At 36.3% G+C, this 21,734-nt stretch overlaps 1 protein-coding gene across 4 annotated transcripts in view; it reads left to right on the top strand.

Moving 5' to 3' along the window:
• Window positions 1-21,734, top strand: part of NSF (N-ethylmaleimide sensitive factor, vesicle fusing ATPase) — a 145,456-nt gene that overhangs the window by 17,760 nt on the left and 105,962 nt on the right. For 3 of the 4 annotated variants that reach the window (XM_036899739.2, XM_036899742.2, XM_057501591.1), the window contains exons 1-5: window positions 7,292-7,326; window positions 7,788-7,881; window positions 10,054-10,139; window positions 12,503-12,602; window positions 14,977-15,016. In XM_036899739.2, coding sequence (XP_036755634.1) covers window positions 7,307-7,326; window positions 7,788-7,881; window positions 10,054-10,139; window positions 12,503-12,602; window positions 14,977-15,016 — 340 coding nt within the window. In that variant the 5' untranslated portion in view covers window positions 7,292-7,306. Of the gene's footprint in view, window positions 1-7,291; window positions 7,327-7,787; window positions 7,882-10,053; window positions 10,140-12,502; window positions 12,603-14,976; window positions 15,017-21,734 lie in introns of those variants that run through there. The other variant, XM_036899743.2, reaches the window with a different exon arrangement.

A 21,734-nucleotide genomic window follows, 5' to 3' on the forward strand; every position in this document is an offset into this window, starting at 1 on the left:
CGGAGCTGCAGAGAAATATACAAGAGCTAAGGGATGACGTCCGGAGGGAGATTACAGAAATGAAACAATCTCCGGAAGGATTTATAAGCAGAATGGATAAGATGTAAGAGGCCATTGATGGAATAGAAACCAGAGAACAGGAGCGCATAGAAGCTGACGCAGAGAGAGATAAAAGGATCTCCAGGAATGAAACAATATTAAAAGAACTGTGTGACCAATTCAAAAGGAACAATATCTGCATTATAGGGGTACCAGAAGAAGAAGAGAGAGAAAAAGGGATAGAAAGTGTCTTTGAAGAAATAATTGCTGAGAAATTCCCCAAACTGGGGGAGGAAATAGTTGCTGAGACTACAGATGCACACAGAACTCCCAAAAGAAGGGACCCAAAGAGGACAACACCAAGGCACATAATAATTAAAGTGTCAAAGATCAAGGACAAGGACAGAGTATTAAAGGCAGCCAGAGAGAGAAAAAAGGTTACCTACAAAGGAAAACCCATCAGGCTATCATCAGACTTCTCAACAGAAACCTTACAGACCAGAAGAGAGTGGCATGGTATATTTAATGCAATGAAACAGAAGGGCCTTGAACCAAGGATACTGTATCCAGCACAATTATCAGTTAAATATGAAGGAGGGATTAAACAATTCCCAGACAACCAAAAGTTGAGGGAATTTGCCTCCCACAAACCACCTCTACAGGGTATTTTAGAGGGACTGCTCTAGATGGGAGCACTCCTAAAAAGAGCACAGAACAAAACACCCAACATATGAAGAATGGAGGAGGAGGAATAAGAAGGGAGAGAAATAAAGAATCATCAGACTGTATTTATAATAGCTCAATAAGCAAGTTAAGTTAGTAAGGTAGTAAAGAAGCTAACCTTGAACCTTTGGTAACCACAAATCTAAAGCCCGCAATGGCAATAAGTACATATCTTTCAATAATCATCCTAAATGTAAATGGACTGAATGCACAAATCAAAAGACACAAAGTAATAGAATGGATAAAAAAGCAAGACCCATCTCTGTGCTGCTTACAAGAGACTCACCTCAAACCCAAAGACATGCACAGATTAAAAGTCAAGGAATGGAAAAAGATATTTCATGCAAACAACAGAGAGAAAAAAGCAGGTGTTGCAATACTAGTGTCAGACAAAATAGACTTCAAAATAAAGAAAATAACAAGAGATAAAGAAGGACATTACATAATGATAAAGGGCTCAGTCCAACAAGAGGATATAACCATTATAAACATATATGCACCCAATACAGGAACACCAACATATGTGAAACAAATACTAACAGAATTAAAGGAGGAAATAGAATGCAATGCATTCATTTTGGGAGACTTTAACACACCACTCACTCCAAAGGACAGATCCACCAGACAGAAAATAAGTAAGGACACAGAGGCACTGAACAACACACTAGAACAGATGGACCTAATAGACATCTATAGAACTCTACATCCAAAAGCAACAGGATACACATTCTTCTCAAGTGCACATGGAACATTCTCCAGAATAGACTACATACTAGGCCACAAAAAGAGCCTCAGTAAATTCCAAAAGATTGAAATTCTACCAACCAACTTTTCAGACCACAAAGGTATAAAACTAGAAGTAAATTGTACAAAGAAAGCAAAAGGCTCACAAACACATGGAAGCTTAACAACATGCTCCTAAATAATCAATGGATCCACGACCAAATTAAAATGGAGATCCAGCAATAAATGGAAACAAATGACAACAACAACACAAAGCCCCAACTTCTGTGGGACACAGCAAAAGCAGTCTTAAGAGGAAAGTATATAGCAATACAGGCATATTTAAGGAAGGAAGAACAATCCCAAATGAATAGTCTAATGTCACAATTATCGAAATTGGAAAAAGAACAAATGAGGCCTAAGGTCAGCAGAAGGAGGGACATAATAAAGATCACAGAAGAAATAAATAAAATTGAGAAGAATAAAACAATAGAAAAAAATCAATGAAACCAAGAGCTGTTTCTTCAAGAAAATAAACAAAATAGAAAAGCCTCTAGCCAGACTTATTAAGAGAAAAAGAGAGTCAACACACATCAACAGAATCAGAAACGAGAAAGGAAACATCACGATGGACCCCACAGAAATACAAAGAATTATTAGAGAATACTATGAAAACCTATATGTTAACAAGCTGGAAAACCTAGAAGAAATGGACAACTTCCTATAAAAATACAACCTTCCAAGACTGACCCAGAAAGAAACAGAAAATCTAAACAGACCAATTACCAGCAACAAAATTGAATTGGTAATCAAAAAACTACACAAGAACAAAACCCCCGGGCCAGATGGATTTACCTCAGAATTTTATCGGACATACAAAGAAGACATAACACCCATTCTCCTTAAAGTTTTCCAAAAAATAGAAGAAGAGGGAATACTCCCAAACTCATTCTATGAAGCCAACATCACCCTAATACCAAAACCAGGCAAAGACCCCACCAAAAAAGAAAACTACAGACCAATATCCCTGATGAACGTAGATGCAAAAATACTCAACAAAATATTAGGAAACTGAACTCAAAAATACATCAAAAGGATCATACACCATGAGCAAGTGGGATTCATCCCAGGGACGCAAGGACGGTATAACATTCGAAAATCCATCAACATCATCCACCACATCAACAAAAAGAAGGACAAAAACCACATGATCATCTCCATAGATGCTGAAAAAGCATTCGACAAAATTCAGCATCCATTCATGATAAAAACTCAACAAAATGGGTATAGAGGGCAAGTACCTCAACATAATAAAGGCCATATATGATAAACTCACAGCTAACATCATACTGAACAGCGAGAGGCTGAAAGCTTTTCCTCTGAGATCGGGAACAAGACAGGGATACCCACTCTCCCCACTGTTATTCAACATAGTACTGGAGGTCCTAGCCATGGCAATCAGATAAAAACAAAGAAATACAAGGAATCCAGATTGGTAAAGAAGAAGTCAAACTGTCAGTATTTGCAGATGACATGATATTGTACATAAAAAAAACCCTAAAGACTCCACTCCAAAACTACTAGAACTAATATCGGAATTCATCAAAGTTGCAGGATACAAAATTAACACACAGAAATCTGTGGCTTTCCTATACACTAACAATGAACTAATAGAAAGAGAAATCAGGAAAACAATTCCATTCACAATAGCATCCAAAAGAATAAATACCTAGGAATAAACCTAACCAAGGAAGTGAAAGACCTATACCCTGAAAACTACAAGACACTCTTAAGAGAAATTAAAGAGGACACTAACAAATGGAAACTCATCCCATGCTCCTGGCTAGGAAGAATTAATATTGTCAAAATGGCCATCCTGCCCAAAGCAATATACAGAGTCGATGCAATCCCTATCAAATTACCAACAGCATTCTTTAACGAACTGGAACAAATAGTTCAAAAATTCATATGGAACCACCAAAGACCCCGAACAGCCAAAGCAATCCTGAGAAGGAAGAATAAAGTGGGGGGATCTCGCTCCCCAACTTCAACCTTTACTACAAAGCCACAGTAATCAAGACAATTTGGTACTGGCACAAGAACAGAGCCAGAGACCAGTGGAACAGAATAGAGACTCTATTAAGCCAAACATATATGGTTTACAATAGCCAAGATATGGAAGCAACCTAAATGTCCATCAGTAGATGAATGGATAAAGAAGATGTGGTACAGATACACAGTGGAATATTTTTCAGCCATAAGAAGAAAACAAATCCTACCATTTGCGACAACATGGATGGAGCTAGAGGGTATTATGCTCAGCGAAATAAGGCAGGCGGAGAAAGACAAGTACCAAATGATTTCACTCATATGTGGTGTATAAGAGCAAAGAAAAACTGAAGGCACAATACAGCAGCAGAATCACAGAACCCGCGAATGGACTAATAGTTACCACAGGGAAAGGGACTGTGGAGGATGGGTGGGAAGGGAGGGATAAGGGCAGGAAAAAGAAAGGGGGCATTACAATTAGCATGTATAATGTGGAGGGGGTACGGGGCAGTCTCTACAAAACAGAGAAGCCAAGTAGTGATTTTACAGCATCTTAGTATGCTGATGGACAGTGACAGTCAAGGGGTATGTTGGGGGGACTTGGTAAAGGGAGGAGCCTAGTAAACAATGTTCTACATGTAATTGTAGATTAATGATACCAAAATAAAAAAAAAATAATAAAAAACTAAAAATAGAAATATAATTTGACCCAGAAATTCCACTCCTAGGAATTTACCCTAAGAATGCAGGATCCCAGTTTGAAAAAGACGTATGCACCCCTGTGTTTATCACAGCACTATTTGCAATACCCAAGAAATGGAAGCAACTTAAGTGTCCATCAGTAGATGAATGGATAAAGAAGATGTGGTACATATACACAATGGAATATTACCCAGCTGTAAGAAGAAAACAAATCCTACCATTTGCAACAACGTGGATGGAGCTAGAGGGTATTATGCTCAGTGAAATAAGCCAGGTAGAGAAAGACAAGTATCAAATGATTTCACTTATCTGGAGTATAAGAACAAAGAAAAAACTGGAGAAACAAAACAGCTGCAGACTTACAGAACCCAAGAATGGACTAACAGTTAGTTACCAAAGGGAAAGGGAACGAGGAGGGTGGGTGGGAAAGGAGGGATAAGGGGAAAAAGGGGCATTACGATTAGCACACATAATGGGCGGGGAGGCATGGGGAAGGCAATATAGCACAGAGGAGACAAGTAATGACTCTATAGCATCTTACTACACTGATGGACAGTGACTGTAATGGGGTATGTGGTGGGGAATCTAGTAACCACAGTATTGCTCATGTAAGTGTATATTAATGATAGAAAAAAAATCAGGCTGTAAAGTAAAATTTATATATGTATACACATGCACACACATTCATATTTTGTGGTATGAATCCCTCATTAATATATTATGAGGATTTTGATGACTGTGATATGTAATTAAGTGGATATGTTGTAGTTTTACATAACCATTACTTGGAAATAGGACTTTAGGTTGCATCTGTGCATTACTGTTAAAATAATGTTGTAGAGAACAACTTTGTAAATACAATTTCTGTATTTAAGATTATTCTGTATTTAAAATAACCCTAAGACAAGGGTTATTTATTGTAAAAAGTTCCAACAATTCAAAACTGTGAAAAGTGAAGGTGTTTCCCCTACACCTAGTTTTTCCTCAGTGGTAACTACTGCTAAAATTTGGTGTATAGTTTATTTATTTAAAAAAAAAAGCTTACTCTACATATTGTTTTGTAACTTTTTAAAAGCTTACAACTATATTATGGACATTTTCCTTTGTCAGTGCATTCAGAGATATCTTGACCTTTTAAATGGCTGCATAGTTGTGATTCTTTTAACCATGTTCCTATTTATAGAATTTATTTAAGTTTAGGTTTTCTATGATTTTTTTTTGCTATTTCAAGTAATTCATTCCTGAGTTCAATAATTTCTCTAGGATAGTTATAATAATAGCTGAGATTTATTAGGTATTTACTCTGTATCAAGTAAATGAGGATTATCTCATTTAATTCTCGTTGTGTATGTGTGGGTAGGAATGCATTTCTTCCTGTTTCCTTATGTTTCCATCTCTGCCTATAGGGAGGGTAGAACTTCAGTTCAACCTTCCTTGTCTCTTAAGGGAAGACTTAATATTGGGGGTGAGGGGGAACCTTAGTTACTTTTCTCAGCAGGAGAAATTGCCAATTTGATTGTCAGTGTGACATTCGTGCCGGTTGTAGCTTTTAATCTTTCCTTTTTTACTTCCTGTGCCCAGACTAGCAGGCCTATGTGGTCAGCAACCTTGGACTGGCTTTGTAAAGATAGATATGATCATTCTTTTCTTTTCTGTAATTCTACAGCTGGGATGAGGACTGGTTAGGGAGTGAACTGAGTCTCTTCTGCACACCTAGTTATCTCTGTCTTCCAGTAGGTATATCTGAGACGGACATGCCAAGTTCTAGGTCTTTGTTGCATGGGTGTGGGGGCGCTATTTTGACCTTGTACCTAAACTGTATTTCCTAGTTTGATCCCATCTTTACAGAGATTGCCTAGCCGTTAAAAAATTAGAACATTTCTCAACTTTATTGACATACATGCTATACACAATAAAATATAATCAATATATAGAACATTTGTGTCATCTCAAAAAATTAATTCCTCTTTGCTGTCCGTTTTCCCCAAGCAACCACTGATTTGTGTGTGTGGTTACTTTAGATTAATTTTGCCTCTTCTAAAATTTTATCTAAATATGAGATAAGTTTTATATAATATAGGATGGATTCTTGTTTTACATCTGACTTTTTTTCCTCAGTGTTATTTTTTTGAGGTTAGCCCATATTGTTGCATTTATCAATAGCTTCTTCTTAATGGCTGGGAAATATTACCTTGTATTTGTTTATCCATTCACCTGTTGGTAGACATCTTTGTGCTTTCCAGTTTTTGACTCTTATGAATAAAGCTGCTGTGAACATTTTTGTGTAAGCGTGGCTATATGTTTTCATTTCTCTTGATTAAAACATTAGGGGTTGATGTGCTGGATCACATTAACTTTATAAGAAACTATCACATCTTTGCCAGTATTTAATGTCAGCTTTTTTCATTTTCCTTTGCATTTCCCCCCAGAAAAGACGAAAATGGGAACTTACTTTTCTTGTTTTTCAATATAAATTATAAAGGAATTTTAAGGCCCGGAGGAATGTGAGGAGGTTCATCTCTGTGAATAGATACTGGTCTGAAATGGATAATGTGAAGGGTATCCCTACAGGCTCTTTCAGGGATAATTAAGGGACATACAAGTTTAACTTATTTCTATCTTATCATTTCTGGTCCCACATGACTTTAGGCTTTTAGCAGAAATTATTATGATAGGAGTTTATGGCACATAGTGATTCCAGAGGCCTGAAGACAGTTGTTACTGTTGGCCTGTCTCACATTTCTAGACTAACACTAGCCGATGAAACTTTCTGCAGTGATAGCTACTGGCCACATGTGGCACTTGAAATGTGGCTAGTGCAACTGAAGAAACAAATTTTTTATTTTAATTAATTTTAATAGACATATGTGTCTAGTAATTATTGAACAATGTAGTTCTAAAATGTCATTTTTCTGACAAGAAATAATTGAGTGAGACTTGTCAGCTGAGCTAGCTCTGGGGCAAGTTCGTTTTCCATCCTACTTCCCTTTCCTGTGGGGTGTTTGTATGTCTGTACAGAGATGTAACTGAGGCCTAAAACACCACAGAGGAAGAACCAGTGGGCTCATGAATGCTGCTGTTCAGGTGGGGGTAGGTATTTGGTAATGAGCTCTGCTCGTCAGGTACTACACTCTTTTTTTGTCTGCTTATTTTGCCCTAATAAATTCTTTGTAAACAATAAAGTATATACTTAAATAATCCAATTTTTAAAGTGGATTTTTGGATAAAACTATGTATTTAAATTTGAAAACTATATAATGTTGCCCAGAGAAGTTCTGGTTAAATCCCCCCAATTTATTTGATTAAGCATATTCTCTTTATGTACTCTAAAGGCTCTCAAATAAGTAATGATATAATTACTTCCACTAAAGTTTCCATTAAGATTTTGTTGAGATTTTCATTCTTTTGAGTAGTAATGAGTTAATAATTTCTATATTTCAAGTTATTAATGAAAACATTTTACAGCCTTTAGACAGTTAAATATTCCAGTAACTCAAGTAACTAAACCTATATAAAGTTGCCTACCAGTTTGTATTTTCATTTCTTACTAGTTGCATGGCTATAGTAGCTGGGCTTTTATTATTGTTTTCTGGAGACAAGGTCTATGTGAGAAGAATTGTGGAATTTTCCCTTGGCGTTACTGTGGTAAGTAAACAGCTACTATTTATAGGGACTTATATTTTGATGAGAAAATGAGATACCCTACTTCGCTTACCATAAAAACACAGATGCTTCTAGATTCCAGTAGGGAGGAATAGCATCTGTTTTAGTTGGCTAGCCAGATGACTCCCACAGATTTTTTTCACTCTTTTTTGAAGGACACCACCTCTTTGACAAGTAAACAAGTTTACAAATGAAAAGGTTAACTTAGGATTTTGTACAATTTTTATTACTTTGGCTATATCAAGTCTGTTTAATTTTAAACTATTAGATAATTAAATTATATCATGTCCTCAATAACCTTGACACATACTTTGTGTGCTGTTTATTCTGCAGTTGAGATAAATTTGTATTGATCCCTAAGTTCATTTATTCAGTAAGTGTTTTGTGATCACTCAGTTGTGCCAAGCCCTCCCTGTACTATCTGAAAGATAGAATTTGAGTCTTTGAGAAGCTTATAATCTTTTATGCAATGCAAACATGTGAATAGACAATAAAAATACTGTAGGGTGCTTCTACTTGAAGTTTATTTTATCAGTTTGGTAGGGAAGAAAAGGTGTCTAGAAAGGTCTTCTAGAAAAAGTAATGTGTGAGCTGAATATTATACAATAAGTAGGAGTTGGCTAAGCAAGGGTCTCAAGAGTTAGGGGAGAAAAAAGAATATAAAAGGAAGAAGCTTGTAGGTGAGAGGAACTCCAGGGTATGTGGGAAACTAAAAAGGATTGGTACGTTTTTGTCAGATGGCTTGTTATACTTTGACTGTGGGCATAGTATGTAGGTCACACTGTGACTGTCTCATTCAGAAAGCAAAGTTATGACCTAGACTTTATTCAGCTGACATTTTAAATTAGTGATTTCTAAACATTTTATCATGAATCCCATATGTGTAAGAAATGTTTTGGTCATGTATCACCAATATATTTGCATATTTATTTATAAATGATATTCTAATAGTTTATATTCATAGTAAAACATCTACAAAAACAAGTATGGGCTAGAGATGAAATATACTCATTTTAATTTTTATTAATATATAGAAAACAAATACTTAATTACTCTTTAAAATTGTGGTTCAGTATTTTGTGATACACTTACTCAGAGGTTTGTTTCTAAATTTAGTTTATTTCAATACTTGGCTTATCTTCCAAACACTTGAGTGCACATATCCCACTTTAGAGATCACTGCTCTGTAAACAGCTGGGATAACTGTATTGAAACTAGCCTTTTCATTAACATAAAAACAAAACTAAAGTAATTTATTTTCCTTTATGAGTTTGTATTTGTGAGACAAATTTAAGAAAAATCAGCTTTGGCTTGAGCTTTGAAGATAAGCACATCAGTCATAAACAGACTATGACTATAAGTGTCATTTCACTAACTAGGAAGCCCTAGAGAATGGGGAAAAATTACTGGATAAATAAGTTACATAAAAGAAATGAAAGAACATTGTGTTAGTAGTTGTTGATCAAAAAGATTAATTGCTGTTTTTTAAAAATAGTACCCTGTAATTATATTCGTTGGGCGATATCGAGATGTTTTTTTCTGAGTCTATAGGAGATACAGTTCATAGCCTCTTGGGATGTCTTATAAAAATATACTTTTTCATGATATACTCCATCAAACTTATTGCATTTACTTTATTGCATTTGAATCAATCAAATTCTTTTCATTGGAAGAGATGGAAAACCAACTTGAATAAGCTTGAGTAAAAAGAAAACTTACTGTCTCATAACCAGTATTCAGGCCCATCTCAAGGGCTTTAACTTGGTTGTCACTTCTGTGTTTCAAGGTGTCTTTTTGTGTGTTTCTCTGTCACCTTGCTTTCTCTGTGATAAATATACTCCCTTTTAGAACACACTCCATGTGGTATTGAGGCAAAGGGAGAATGCCTTTCTTCTAGCACATGTATACCAATCCCATTGGTGAAACAGGAGTCTCTATGGTGGCATGTGTGCTGTGATTGGCAGGCCTACCAAAGCATGTGGAACGGGGAAGGAATATTAGGGTTTGCTGTTATCACAGAGGAAGATGCTAGGAGTAAAAAACAATAGGTGTTTACTACAGGTGATGAGGAATAGAGGAGAGAAAGGCATAAACTATTCTTTAAGGTTATAAATGATGACTTAAATTTATTTTCCCTATCATTGATTTTTATAGAGTATGCAAGCTGCAAGATGTCCTACAGATGAATTATCTTTAACCAATTGTGCAGTTGTGAATGAAAAAGATTTCCAGCCTGGCCAGTGAGTATCTAACTTTGCTTTCTTCTAACATGATAAATGGTATTTTAGAAACTTCTAGGGAACTCTTACTTTTTAGGTACCTTGACAATAATTTTTAAAATTATTCTTGCTGAACAACATGGATGGAGCTGGAGGATATTATGCTAAGTGAAATAAGCCAGGTGGAGAAAGACAAGTACCAAATGATTTCCCTCATTTGTGGAGTGTAACAATGAAGCAAAACTGAAGGAACAAAACAGCAACAGACTTACGGATTCCAAGAAGGGACTAGCGGTTACCAAAGGGGAGGGGTGGGGGAGAGTGAGTGGGGAGGGAGGGAGAAGGGGGTTGAGGGGTATTATGACTGGTGCACATGGTGTGGGAGGATCATGGGGAAGACAGTGTAGCACAGAGAAGGCAAATAGTGACTCTTGGGCATCTTACTATACTGATGGGCAGTGACTGCAGTGGGGTATGGGGGGACACGAAAATATGGGTGAATGTAGTAACCACATTGTTTTTTCATGTGAAACCTTCATAAAATTGTATATCAATAATACCTTAATAAAAAAAATTATTCTTGCTGAGTTGGAAAGTGAAAGAGGTGAGAAAGAGCTATGTATTTCAGTCTTCACCGTATTTAATATAAACTGATAAAATAATGTTTTCAAAATCATACGTAGCTTTTTATTAAAATATAACCTGTTTTTTATCGATTTTCTTAGCAGAACTAGACATACTAGTTATATGAATCAATCATATACAACCTAGTCACTAGGTTTTTGGCTCTGGAGTCAGATTGTCTGAGTGAATCCTGGCTCTGCCAGTTACAAACTGGGTGACCATAAGTAAGTTATTTACCGTCTCTGTGCCTCTGTGTCCCAGCCTATGAAATGGGGATGATGATAATGTCTTCCTCAGGGTAGGTGTGAAGAATGACTTAGACAAATAAAGCACTTAGAAGAGTGCCTAGCACATTAATAAGCCCTCAATAAATATTAATTATTTTGATCATTATTACTGTGATAATCTAAGAGACATGAAAATTGGAAGATGTACAACAAATGTAGAATCTTTATAAGCATCTTTTATTGTCACTTATTTTAACTGATTCCCCCTACATCACCCACTGTCAGAATTTCTGAAGACCATGCTACCAAGTTCCATGCCATCCATATGCTTCTGAAGTTGGTAGAGGTAAGGAGGTGAAGGGGCTGTACCAGAAGGCAGACTAGGGAAATAAGGAACAGAGAAGCAAGATTTTAACTGAGCCTTCCTTTGGTTTTTTTAAGGTATTCTATGAAATACTTGAGTTTCATAGAGTTAGAATTGCTAATCATCTGTGGTTTTCAGCTTCAGAGTAAGGGGCTGTACTACGTGATTATATTAATATTGTTTCCAGTCCTAAAAATTCTATGATATGAAGTTGAACACAGAGCTTTCCACATATAGCTGGAGTACAAATACTCAGGGTGGGAATTTGTTTATGGAATTCTTTTGCATTTGTCAAATGGTCACTGTACTCATGGTAGGGTTACTTAAAATATAGTAGATATAAGGAACTTGTGTTCTTAGTGGCAAAACAATATGTATAGAAACATTAATGGTGAATAATTAAAAATTACAGCATTCTACAAGATAATTTTTTAAAAGTGCTCTTGCATAACAGAGTTTGAAGCTTCTATCTCACAGTACTTGGTAGTGTCTTGGTGTAGGAGATTGTCATGAGATGACTATATTTTATCTGTTTATGGGTAACTTCTGAGCAGAGTGAATTAGCACAAAATGCTTTGAAATAGTAAGCACTGATATCTATATGAAAACATGTATTTTGTGAAAGTTTTTCATTTTTGCCGTCTCTTAAATTTTACAGGTTGTTACTATTTCAAACTCTTGTGAGAGTCTACAAAGAAATTTAATGAACAGTCCTAAAAACTAACTTTTTTTGGACTGTTATGTCCTGGCTCTTCTATCTTTGGTTCTCCTCCCTTTATCTACTTAAGATGTGAAATAATTCTCAGTAGAGGAAATTCACCTAATTTTTACTAATATCAAGGACTTCAAATCACTCCTCAGTTTTACGTAAACTCAAAGTGTAATGAAATTGAAGTTTTGGATATTATGTGCTGTCTTGAACTTGGTTCTGATTCTGCTTGATGTGTGTTTGGCCCAAGGTGCTCCTTATGTCTGGAAAACATTTTGAAGTGCTGACAGTTTCTGGAAATGAAATTTGTGGTCCTCTTCCTTCAGGACTCTCATGTAATGCCATGTTTCCACCCGATACTCATAAAGCATCAGTTGTTGGAAGTGTGCTGGAACACATTTGGAACTGATGTTCTTTATTTTCTTTATCATGGAGTATTGTATGTGTTGCTGTCTTTTAGGCATGTGGTTGTGAGGACATCTCCTAACCACAGGTATACCTTTACACTGAGGACCCATCCATCAGTGGTTCCAGGGAGCATTGCATTCAGCTTACCTCAGGTAACTCAGATATTAATTTATATTCTTCTTTTCTTGAAAGTTACAGAAGAATCAGTTCATTTAAAGCAAGCATCATCTTATAAACATGTTGGTATATAGTGATGAAAAACATCTAGGTATTTTATAATATAAGGAATTTAAAGATATATTCTTAATTGCCAATTTTTACTATACCTGCTTTTCATTGTCTTGATTTTTCCCGAATATTAAAAAATTCTGCAGTAATATCAATTAGCTATCAGATATAGTGTCAGTTATCTTAGCGTTAACTTGCAGGGTAACATAAAAAAATATAAAAACATTTACTTCTAAGATTGACATTTAGTAAGAGTGATTTTAAAATGCAGTGATGTCAGACGGAAGAGTATGATATGAGAAGTTGTTATCTCAAATTACAACCTGACTTTCTGAGCTTCCATAACCAGTGGAAGGATTATGATTCCATTTGTAACTATTGGTGGATTTTGTGGAGGGAATGGGTGCCTAGCACTGTCAAAGGCATCTAATACATAATTTAGGAGCATCACAAGTACTAGTCTGTATTCTTTCTCCTTTATCATCTTACTCATGCTGCTGATCCCACAGTCCTAAGCAATGTAAAACACAACCCCTGCCTCCTTCTAGTATGTTAATAAGCATTAATTTACTGCCCTGGGGTTTAGGGAAAGAGATCAAACACTAATTAGGTAACTACTCCAGATCTCTTCAAAACCTGAAAAATCAAGGAAAATTTTCACCCCATCTCTCTTTTTGGATGCCTTAGCATTATCAGGACTACTTTTCACATTTGTTTCTATAGATCAAAGGTCTGGTGTATTTCCTAGAGTTTGCCAGCTTTTACAGAACTACATTTGGAATTCTGGTCATCAGAAATGGGGTTTCTGACTATTTTTCCTTGTCTCTCTGCTTTAAAAAAAAGGATCCCCAGCATTTACTGTAGGCCAAGTACTATTCTAAGTTCTTTTTTGTATGTTAGCTCATCTAATTCTCAAAACAACCCTATATGATAGATAATGTTATCCTTATCCCTTGAGCCTGTCTTTGGGATTAAAGTGCAGAACCTAAATGTGGCTGCTTTGTAAACCAAAGTCTGGGCTTAAATACATGCTGCTAAATTTCAGGTTGGCTGGAAGTGAAATGGGTAATTACAGAAGAGGGAGGTGAAGGGCAGAGGGGCAGGAGAAGTGACCTGTGGTGAGAAAGCTGGAAGGGAGAGCACTATTGTTACACATATTCAAAAAGCAGCATCTTCTTACCTACTCCCACAAAATCCATCATGTTCAGATGAGCAAACAAGCTATTGATTTTTCAGCCAAAAATTACTTTTCTGCTGTTCTTTGGAGTGTTATCACTAATTATGAATTCTGAATCTATACTGAGCCAGGCCTGGCGTCCTGCCTGAATACCATCTGTTCCACCTCTGTACATTCTTGCCACTGTAACCAGTCAATACCTAGGGAGAAGCTAACATCTCCTTGCAAATGCCTGAAAATCCTTTGGCTAGTACCCAGAGAGAAGTGGTGACCATCTAATGATTTGAATCCCTGCTTGGGTGTCAGTAAAGAATATCTGACCAGTTCTAATTTAGTTTTCTTGAACTGAATGGCTTTCTTTTGGTGATACTTTAACAAACAGTATAACTAACCATAGTACATTTAGAACACTGACATATTATGATACTACAAAGACCTTCTAGAGGATTATATATGCAAAGGAACATCCTGCTCAGTGGGGCCAGCTTTACTGTAAAAAGGCAAGCTTTGAATGTTTGGGATAGATGTTCAATATAAACTAGCATGCAAGTTTCCTAGGGCCACTGTAACAAAGTACTGCAAACTGGGTGGCTTAAAACAACAGAAATTTATTCTCTCTCAGTTTTGGAAGCTGGAAGTCTGAAATCAAGGTGTCAGCAGGGCCATGCTCTTTCTGAAGGCCCATGGAAAAATCTGTTCGTGCTTAGCTTCTAGGGTGGCTGACAGTCCTTAGTGTTCCTTGACTGGTAGATGGATCACTTCAGTCTCTGCTTCCATCATCGCATGACTTTATCCCCGTGTGTCCATGTGTCTCTTCACTTTTTATAAGGACACAGTGGTATTGACTTAGGGCCTACCCTAATAAGATATGCTCTCATCTTAATGTGATTGCAACTGCAAAGACCCTATTTCCAAATATGCTCATATACACAGGTGATGGGGGGGAGTGCTAAGACTTCAACTTCACCTTTTTGTGAGACACAATTCAGCACATAACAGCATACCATGGTTTGTTCTTTGAATGTGCTCCTGAAATTCATAGAAATTCCTCTTTTCCTCATTTCTCCAATTTCGCTTGATTTGCTCTTAAGCATCTTTTTTCCTTCTTTTTTATTTTACAGCGAAAATGGGCTGGACTTTCTATTGGACAAGAAATAGAAGGTAGGTAAATTTTTTAGCTACCTGAGGTAGATTTTTCTTTATGATTTTCTCACAGAGAGATCTGTACAATTTTCTGTTGCTGGTTGCCAGGCCATTAAACATTCATCCTATTCTTATTACTGGTTAGATCTATGAAAACAGCAAGTAAATAGTTATAGTGTCTTCCTCTTACTGACTTGCTATTCTGCCTGGAAGTTGGAATCTAATGGGGGGAAGAATATCCACATATTCATAACTAGCAGAGTGTGTAAAAGGTAAATATGTGCACAAATATTACCATTAGGAGTTCTGTGTAAAAGTGCCAAGATAAAGTGGAACAGGATGAATTGGAGACTGGAAACTTAGCCAGAGAAATCTTTCTAGGCACTGGAGTTTTGAGCTTGATTATGAAGTATGGGAAAAGCATTACATGTTAGACACAAGGAAGAGAGGCTTTTAAGATGAGAAATAATATAAATAAAAGGTTTGAGATGGGAGCAAGCAAATCATAGACGGTGCTTGTGAGGTATGTTTGCCTATTGAAAGGACCTGGGTTGTATTTAGTGGTGAGAGTTGAGTAAGCTGTTAGTGGAGGGCCAGGAAGTATATACTGAAAAATTTGGATTTAATGCAAAGACAATTGAAAGCTCCTAAAGATTTCTAAAAGAACCTATCAAAATCCTACCTTTAGAACAGATTTCTAATGTCAATGTGGATAGAATGTAGTGAGGGGTGGGGAGAACTTAGGAGTCAAGGAAAATAACTTGGGGGTTATTTGCCTCGCCTAGAATTAAGTTGAATAGGACTTAGTGAAATTGTGGCTTCGGAAAAAATTTTAGTCTAAGTTATACTGAAGAGGAATAATTGGTATTCCTTGGTGATTCATTTTACTGTATACTGAAATATGTTTTCTGCTGGGTTTGGAAAGATAAATCAGGAGATATCTTATTTATCCAAAGATAGGTTATCCTCTCTTTAACCAAAGATAAATTTAGGTTAAAGGGAAGAAGTGGTGGCAATACTTGAGCAAATGATATATATTTTTTAGTAAAGTATGTTATAAAGTCATCATGGGAAAGGGCATAGAAAGCAATTTATGACTTGAGGGGGAAAAAGGATTAAGCCACTTGCAGATTATAAGCCAAAGAGCTAATAAGCAAAAACTTGGCATCCTGTCTTACGCAGTGTGGCAAAGTTCAAAAAGTAGAGTATGAATCTTATTGTCAGATAATTTCATGTCAACTTCATAGATACAGTAGGAGAAGAAAATAAAATGCAAGTGTAATTAAGCCAGCTTTTTTTCTGCTTGCTTTTAAAACTTAAAAAATTCATGTTTACAGAAAGGTTGTAAAAATAATACAGAGAATTCCTATATGCTACTTTTTCCCAGACTGACCAATTGTCATTTTTTTTTCTTCTTTTAGTATCATTAATCTACAATTACATGACCGACATTACAGTTACTAGACTCCCCCCATCATCAAGTCCCCACCACATATCCCATTACAGTCACTGTCCATCAGCGTAGTAAATGCTGGAGAATCACTATTTTTTTTCTCTGTGTTGTACAGCTCTCCCTGTGTCCCCCCACCCCTTACATTCTGTCTGCTAATCGTAATGCCCCTTCTCACCCCTTGTCCCTTCCTTCCCACCCATCCTCCTCAGTCCCTTTCCCTTTGGTAACTGTTAGTCTATTCTTGGGTTCTGTGAGACTGCTGCTGTTTTGTTCCTTCAGTTTTTTTCTTTGTTCCTATACTCCACATATGAGTGAAATCATTTGATACTTGTCCTTTTCCGCCTGGCTTATTCCACTGAGCATAATGCCCTCTAGCTCCATCCATGTTGTTGCAAATGGTAGGATTTGTTTTCTTATGGCTGAGTAATATTCCATTGTGTATATATACTACGTCTTCTTTATCCATTCATCTACTGATGAACACTTAGGTTGCTTCCATTTCTTGGCTATTGTAAATAGTGCTGCGATAAACATAGGGGTGCATATGTCTTTTTCAAACCGGCTGCTGCATTCTTAGGGTAAATTCCTAGAAGTGGAATTCCTGGGTCAAATGGTATTTCTATTTTTAGTTTTTTGAGGAACCTCCATACTGCTTTCCACAATGGTTGAACTAATTTACATTCCCACCAGCAGTGTAGGAGGGTTCCCCTTTCTCCACATCCTTGCCAACATTTGTTGTTGTTTGTCTTTTGTATGGTGGCCATCCTAACTGGTGTGAGGTGATATCTCGTGGTTTTAATTTGCATTTCTCTGATGATTAAGGATGTGGAGCATCTTTTCATGTGCCTGTTGGCCATCTGAATTTCTACTTTGGAGAAGTGTCTGTTCAGATCCTCTGCCCATTTTTTAATTGGCTTATTTGCTTTTTGTTTGTTGAGGTGCATGAGCTCTTTATATATTTTGGATGTCAATCCTTTATCAGATATGTCATTTATGAATATATTCTCCCATACTGTAGGATGTCTTTTTGTTCTATTGATGGTGTCCTTTGCTGTACAGAAGCTTTTCAGCTTGATATAGTCCCACTTGTTCATTTTTGCTTTTGTTTCCCTTGCCCGGGGGGATATGTTCATGAAGAAGTTGCTCATGTTTATGTCCCAAGAGATTTTTGTCTATGTTTTTTTCTAAGAGTTTTATGGTTTCATGACTTACATTCAGGTCTTTTATTCATTTTGAATTTACTTTTGTGGATGGGGTTAGACAATAATCCAGTTTCATTCTCTTGCATGTAGCTGTCCAGTTTTGCCAACACCAGCTGTTGAAGAGGCTGTCATTTCCCCGTTGTATATCCATGGCTCCTTTATTGTATATTAATTGACCATATATGTTTAGGTTAATATCTGGACTCTCTATTCTGTTCCACTGGTCTGTGGGTCTGTTCTTGTGCCAGTACCAAATTGTCTTGATTACTGTGGCTTTGTAGTAGAGCTTGAAGTTGGGAAGCGAGATCCTCCCCTGCTTTATTCTTCCTTTTCAGGATTGCTTTGGCTATCCAGGGTCTTTTGTGGTTCCATATGAATTTTAGAACTATTTGTTCCAGTTTGTTGAAGAATGCTGTTGGTATTTTGACCAACTGTCATTTTTTGAAATCATTTTCTCTCTCTATTCTGTCAATTCTAAGTGATATCTTTTGACTGTCATCTATTACCTATGCAACAATTAACAATCATATTCTGCCTTCCCATTTCTCTTCTCATTTTGTTAGTTGCTTTTTTATAAGTTTTAAGTCTTTTGTTTTAAGTGGAAGAAGCAAATTTTTTAAAGAACTGTGATGTAATTGACATATATTAGTTTGATGTTATATTAGTTTCAGGTGTACAACATAATGTTGTACATAATGATTCAGTGTATGTCTATACTGTGAAATGTAGTTTGAATGTAGTTGAAATGTAGTTCCACAATAAGTCTAGTTAACATTGTCACACTTCATAGTTACAAAAGTTGTCTTTTTCCATATGATGAGGACTTTTAAGATCTAAAAAATTCTCTTAGCAAATTCCAAATATGCAATACAGTATTAACTATAGTCTCCATACTGTACATTTTAGTTGTTTTCTTTCTGCTTTGTCAGAGCATATTTACATGCTATTCTTCACAGATAATCATACACTTATTTTAGTCTTAACTCTACAATTAAGTCTCTTAAATGATCATAATCAGTCATTTTGCTAGTTTCTACTTGGTTGGATAAAACCTATCCTCTAGTAGATTCCTCCAGGAAGTATATACATTACCGTGTTCCCTAAGTTCTTGCATGTTCAAACTATTTTTCTGTATCTTTGATATTTCAAGCACAGCTTGGCTTGTTATAAAATTCTTGGCTTAAAGCAATCCTGAGAAGGAAGAATAAAGCAGGGGGAATTACACTCCCCAACTTCAAGTTCTACTACAAAGCCACAGTAATCAAGACAATTTGGTACTGGCACAAGAACAGATCCATAGACCAATGGAACAGACTAGAGAGCCCTGATATAAACCCAACCATATATGGTCAATTAATATATGATAAAAGAGCCATGGATATACAATGGGGAAATGACAGCCTCTTCAACAGCTGATGTTGGCAAAACTGGACAGCTACATGCAAGAGAATGAAACTGGATTATTGTTTAACCCCATCCACAAAAGTAAACTTGAAATGAATTAAAGACTTGAATTTAAGTCATGAAACCATAAAACTCTTAGAAGACAACATAGGCAAACATCTCCTGAATATAAGCATGAGTAACTTCTTCCTGAACCCATCTCTTCAAGAAAGGGAAACAAAAGCAAAAATGAACTCATGGGACTACATCGAACTAAAAAGTTTTTGTACGGCAAAGGACATCATCAACAAAACAAAAAGGCATCCTACAGTATGGGAGAATATATTTGTAAATGACATATCCGACAAGGGATTAACATTCAAAATATATAAAGAACTTACACACCTCAACACCCAAAAAGCAAGTAACCCAATTAACAAATGGGCAGAGGATATGAGGAGACGGTTCTCCAAAGAAGAAATTCAGATGGCCAACAGACACATGAAAAGATGCTCCACATCACTAATTATCAGGGAAATGCAAATTAAAACCACAATGAGATATCACCTCACACCAGTAAGGATGGCCAGCATCAAAAAGACTAAGAACAACAAATGCTGGCGAGGATGCAGAGAAAGGGCAACCCTCCTACACTGCTGGTGGGAATGTAAGCTAGTTCAACCATTGTGGAAAGCAATATGGACGTTCCTCAAAAAACTAAAAATAGAAATACCATTTGACCCTGGAATCCCACTTCTTGGAATATACCCAAAGAATACAACTTCTCAGATTCAAAAAGACATATGCACTCCTATGTTAATCGCAGCACTTTTTACAATAGCCAAGATATGGAAGCAACCTAAATGTCCATCTGTAGATGAATGGATAAAGAAGATGTGGTACATATACACAATGGAATATTATTCAGCCATAAGAAAGAAACAAATCCTACCATTTGCAACAGCATGGATGGAGCTGGAGGACATTATGCTCAGTGAAATAAGCCAGGCGGAGAAAGACAAATGCCAAATGATTCCCTCATTTGTGGAGTAAAACAGTGAAGCAAAACTGAAGGAACAAAATGGCAGCAGACTCAGAGACTCCAAGAATGAACTAGTGGTTACCAAAGGGGAAGGGTGTGACCAAAGGGGAAGGGTGTGGGAGGGTGGATGGGGAGGGAGGGAGAAGGGGACTGAGGGGTATTATGTTTAGTACACATGGTGTGGGGGATCACTGGGAGAACAGTGTATCACAGAGAAGGGACATAGTGGATCTCTAGCAACTTGCTACACTGATGGACAGTGACTGCATTGGGGTATGGGTGGGGACTTGATAATATGGGTAAATGTAGTAACCACATTGTTTTTTCATGTGAAACATTCATAAGAGTGTATATCAATCATACCTTAATAAAAAGTAAAAAAATAAAATTCTTGGCTTATTTTCATTCCTTAAATTTCTTGAGAATGCTGCATCACAACTGCCTTGCTTTGTATGATGCTCTTGAGAAGTCTAATGCCAGCCTAATTTACCTTTATAGGTGGTTTTCCTGCTGGGGAACACTGAGGTTTTTTTCTGTCTTTAAAGTCTAATATTTTTATTAGTATATATCTTGGAATTGGTCACTCTGGGTCAATGACCTAGGAATACAATGGGTCGTTTCAGTATGTAGATTTAAGCTTTCTCTTATTGCCAGAAAATGTTCTTAGATTATGATTTTAAATATGAGTTCTGAACCAATTGTTTAGATTTTCTTTTCAGAGGCTCCAGTTATATGTATGTTAGACCTTCTCTGTCTTCCATTACACCACTTTATATTCTTTTAAAATTATGTATCTTATTTTTATCATCTTGGTTGTTTTCCTGTCTTTCTTCACTCCCTCTTATTATATTTTAATTTAAATCTACTCTCCCATGCTGTGATTTATTATTCACTGCTCTTTCTTTTTCTTTATCTTTTTCTTTAATTTCTTTCCTGAGTTCAATAAACTTTCTTTGCATTTCTTTTGTTTGTATATTTCTGTTCTTAGTTTTTAATCTTCTGATTTTAGGTGTTTTGTTTTTAGTATTATATGTCTAAATACTTGTTGAGAATATTTAATTCAGTTTAAAGGTACAGTAAATATGTATTTTCTATTTCAAGATTGATATTTTGGGGGAAGACACTTTATCAGTTGAAATGCTACAATATTTTGTTACCTTTTTTTTTGTTTTACAGTAACTTTGTGGAGTTATTTTGTTTTCTCATAATTTTATAGTCAAGATTATTAGTCCAAGAGCATTCTCATCTGTCAGTATAGAGAAGTGCAGTTTCTTTAATAAATAATAGTGGTGAGATGGGGTAGAGAGGTTGACATAGCTTGTTTCTCTTTTGTTTTTTCATGATCCTTAATTTTCCACTCTTACTGCCTTTTTTGTTTAGTGTTTTGGTATTTGGTGTTGGACTTTTAGGAAGTTGGTTTTGTCTGCTCTCCTCTCTATGTCCTGCTCTCCTTTCTCCTTTTCTTCCACAATGGGAGTGCTGTGTAATTTTGTTGTGTGTTTCTGTACTTTCAAGTAAGTTGGGTTTCATGGTATTCTCTGTCTCCTAGTAAAGCTGAAGGTGTGGACTGTATGTGGCATTATTTGCCCTTGTTGTTCCCAGGGGTTTTGGAGGGTGTATGGGAATGTTCAGATTCATGGACCACCATTATCCTCT

Source organism: Manis pentadactyla, chromosome 4, assembly GCF_030020395.1.
Source record: "Manis pentadactyla isolate mManPen7 chromosome 4, mManPen7.hap1, whole genome shotgun sequence".
Taxonomy (NCBI): domain Eukaryota; kingdom Metazoa; phylum Chordata; class Mammalia; order Pholidota; family Manidae; genus Manis; species Manis pentadactyla.